The sequence below is a fragment of the Penaeus chinensis genome, chromosome 32, assembly GCF_019202785.1.
Source record: "Penaeus chinensis breed Huanghai No. 1 chromosome 32, ASM1920278v2, whole genome shotgun sequence".
Lineage (NCBI taxonomy): Eukaryota > Metazoa > Arthropoda > Malacostraca > Decapoda > Penaeidae > Penaeus > Penaeus chinensis.
The window spans coordinates 12,431,800-12,435,533 of record NC_061850.1 but is presented as its reverse complement, the minus strand read 5'-3'; the positions used below and the strand labels follow the sequence as shown (position 1 = coordinate 12,435,533).

General features: G+C 35.3%; 1 protein-coding gene across 2 annotated transcripts in view; it reads left to right on the top strand.

Annotated features, from left to right (window-relative positions):
• Window positions 1-1,732, top strand: part of LOC125042799 — a 21,551-nt gene extending 19,819 nt beyond the window's left edge. For both annotated transcript variants that reach the window (XM_047638702.1, XM_047638703.1), the window contains exon 5: window positions 808-1,732. In XM_047638702.1, the coding sequence (XP_047494658.1) occupies window positions 808-930 (123 nt within the window). In that variant the 3' untranslated portion in view covers window positions 931-1,732. The remainder of the gene's footprint in view (window positions 1-807) is intronic.
• The last annotated feature ends 2,002 nt before the right edge of the window (window positions 1,733-3,734 follow it).

Sequence of the window (3,734 nt, the reverse complement as noted above, 5' to 3'; positions counted from 1 at the left end):
ACTGTTACCTAACACCCATTTGAGTGCTGCTATACTACTTACCACCCTTTTATCCTCCTTTAAGTAAGGATGGTAACAAGTGGAATATAACCCAAATATATTCCCACGTATAGGCCACTGGATAAAAGATTTTTATTCCACTCTTTCTGGAGCAGGCTCAGTGTTTGTTATAAGAATAATACATCCAATTTTACATGTGACTTCCCTTTTGATGAGTCCAAATTCTCCCCTTGGAGAATACAAAGAGTTGCAGACCCTTGTCTCATCTGCTTCATATAGTCACACGGAATTCAGTATGGTTTTAACCGGAATTAGGAAAATCTACCAAAGATAAACCCTCACAAATGTCCACGTTTGACAACAGTTAGTACTGAACAAGCTCCCTGGCCTCTCCTGACTGTGCCAACCCAGCATAGAGCACAATGGTGCCCTTGTTTACAAGGCTTGTAGATTATCACCCTTATGTCCCCGAGACCAGGTGTCTGTAGTGCCTTCTAAAACACTAAAGGCTGATCCCTTTCCGTAGGATAAACACCACAATCTATAGCTTCAATGGAATGAGGAGTTCCCCTGAACTACCATTCCATCTACCATACAACCATTGGAAAACCCAAATCCATGGTGTATAGTGGTCTTACCAGGTCAGGATTACCTTTAAATTAGCATTCCAATGCTACTACCATAATTCTGGCTGTTGACAGCTTTTTGTAGATGTGAAGAATCAACAAGTAAATATGACCTATTAATTTCAACACTTTGACAGCCTTACTATCTCCAACACTAATATACAACTCAATATATTTTCAGTTGCTGGAGGAATACAATAGAAACATAGATGGAGACCCTATTCCAGGCATCCTTCGTGCATTAGAGTCCTGCGGCTTGAAACGGCAGCGTAATAGTATTGTTCGGGATATTTTGTCTAACTGAAGCCCATATACTTGTCTTTGTGCAAAAATCAATGTTTTTTTGCTATTCTTCTTAGAGTTGTAATTGCATTAGCTATCACTCTTGTTACTTCTGTCATCACTCCCTGAACAGAGCTTTCTTCTGTTGTATTATTGTATTGTATTATTTATTATTTTTATGCTTATTTCCAGTGAAAGCCACCAGGATGTGCTTTCTCTTTTTTATCTGTTTGTATAAAACAACTCTGTGCTTTAAGAAAGAATCAAAAGGAAGAAGCACAATATCTGTGATCTTAAAGATCTGTTTTAGAGGCCAATTTAGAGATATTTTATAAATGTGTTGATGTATATTTTTATACTTTTAGCTAGTTAATGTTTGATAGACTGTACCTATAGAATTTGATTTAGAATTTGAAAATTATATGGTTCATTACCATGATATCATCTCAGTATAAACTTCCAGGTGAATGAATGGCAAAAGTGTATAGGGTGAATTTTGGTTGTGAAAAATGAAAAGGAATTTCATACCTTTTCTAGATTGTTATGATGCTAGTTGAAATTTGTATCAGCACATACAGCAGGGTGATTTTCCTACTCATTTATTTTTTATGTGTTTGAGGTATGTCATAAGTGTTATCCAGTTATCTCCCATAAAAAATACCTATAGGATATTCATGTAACCTGCCAGCCAAAATAAGATCCTCGTCAGTTGCCACTACCAAGTTGCCATTTGTCTTACCATTACTTTTTTACTGCTTCAAATAATAATTTAGATGTTGTACATAGCATATTAGTAAAACCTGATTATGTATACTAGAATTACATCTCTTGCCTTTCACTGCTTACCTATTTTTAGTGTGTGTGTGTGTGTGTGTGTGTGTGTGTGTGTGTTTGTGTGTGTGTGATCATTGTACATGAATCAGTCCACAAGAGGTGCTCCTGAGAGCAAGAAGCCTGATATGTATAAACTAACAGGTATTTTGTGGTGTACTCTACATATTATGGGTATGGAATTCAGTTAATTAAAATATTTATGGGTATGTTTTCATATGACATCATAATCATATCATAGTTCTATATTTTATTATTACAAATACTCATATATAATATAATTGATATGTGCGAATGTTATCTTTGTAAAAGATCATGAATAAGGATGAAATTAAGGCAACTGTGAAACCCTAGTTAAACTGCCCTATTCAACATAAAGCTTTATAAGAGTCAGCAGAGAGTCAGTTTCTCTTGCTATTTCATTAATAGCCTCATTGATCTATTGCAGTATATAAACTAAATCAACATATTATTTTATGTGGAAGTGTTGGAATGCAAGTGTGATTTGTTACTCTTTCACAGCCACAAGTGTGTAGACTACAGGTGACATTAATGTATTCTTAGAGACAAGAACAAAATATTAAGAATGAACAGTAAGTGAGAATAAATTATTACTGTACAAACATGACAGAAACACTTTTACTTGAATAAGTAACTGCTCCATATCATTTGACTAAGTTACTATATAATAGATATAACTGGTACAACTGCTTACAGTTGACAGAATGGTGATGACTGATGACAGGGTCACAGATTGGTGTTGATAATTAATTGTGTTATAGCCCAACTTCTGTGCCAGTATGATACCTGGTCACAGAAATCAGTAAAATTTGGAAAATGTGGCATGAAGTGCCATCTACAAACAATCAGTCAGTAATTACTAAGTTGGCATACCATACTTACAATCTGACTAAGAATCCTGTAGCAGCAGTAAAGAAACAGCAGCTGGAATGGCTAAGAAACAAGGTGGTCTGAACAAGATAGATATGAATATAATCATAAAAGTAACACGGTCATGAATTTTATATAGCAATTAATTGTTTTATGCTTTTGATTAGCCTGTTGATGCCACGAGGATAAATGTACATCCCATATCCACTGAGACTGTAGATTCCCCAGTCCCTTGCTTGTCGTTGCCGTGGCAGGCTTAGGAGGCGGAGACTGAGACTCAATGAAGGGATCACCCCTGCCTTGGACCTCAGCCCTCACCTCAACTAGTTTTGCATTTTCTTTTCCCTCTTCCCTTTTCCCTCTCCTCTTCATCCCCTTTTGAAGAATTCATACCTATCGTTTTTGCCACAATACTTTACCATAATGCTGCGTAACTTTTGATGCTTGGTACATTTGTTTGTTTTACCATTGATCATTCAGGAAATCCAAAAAAAAAACTTTTCCATGGGGGCTTTTTGCACAAGCCCCACCCTATTGTCATATTTTGTATACACCACTAATGACCTTAGGTGTAGACACAGCAGAAAATTTTTCAATAAATGAATAGATGAGATTGTAGATTATTAATATTATTTTATACAGATGGCTCCACAAGAGTTTTGTCACCAAGTAGTCAGTTACTAAACCTCCATGATCTCACCTGCTTACCCTTTTCCCTTTCTTGATTTTTGGAAATGTGTTTATTTTTAATTTTCTTATTGCTATCATTTACTTGGTTACTTGGTGTAAGTGTCACCAAGAGCCATATAATGGGCTTATGCTGCTTGGCCCAGCAACTTAGAACTGAACTTATTAGTATTATTATAAACATTATTATACCATAATATCAGTAATGATAATAGTGATAATGATATTGGTAGTGATGTAATGACAATTATTATAATGAGATTTGAAATTAGAAAAAAAAAAAATCCTAACAATTCAAGGACTCCTTGTTGAGTAAATGATTGTGGCACCATCAATGTAAAACAAAACTGATTAACTAAAGTCACAGATTACAAGACATGTATATTGGCCCCTGCTGTATCAGTGAGTTAATATGAC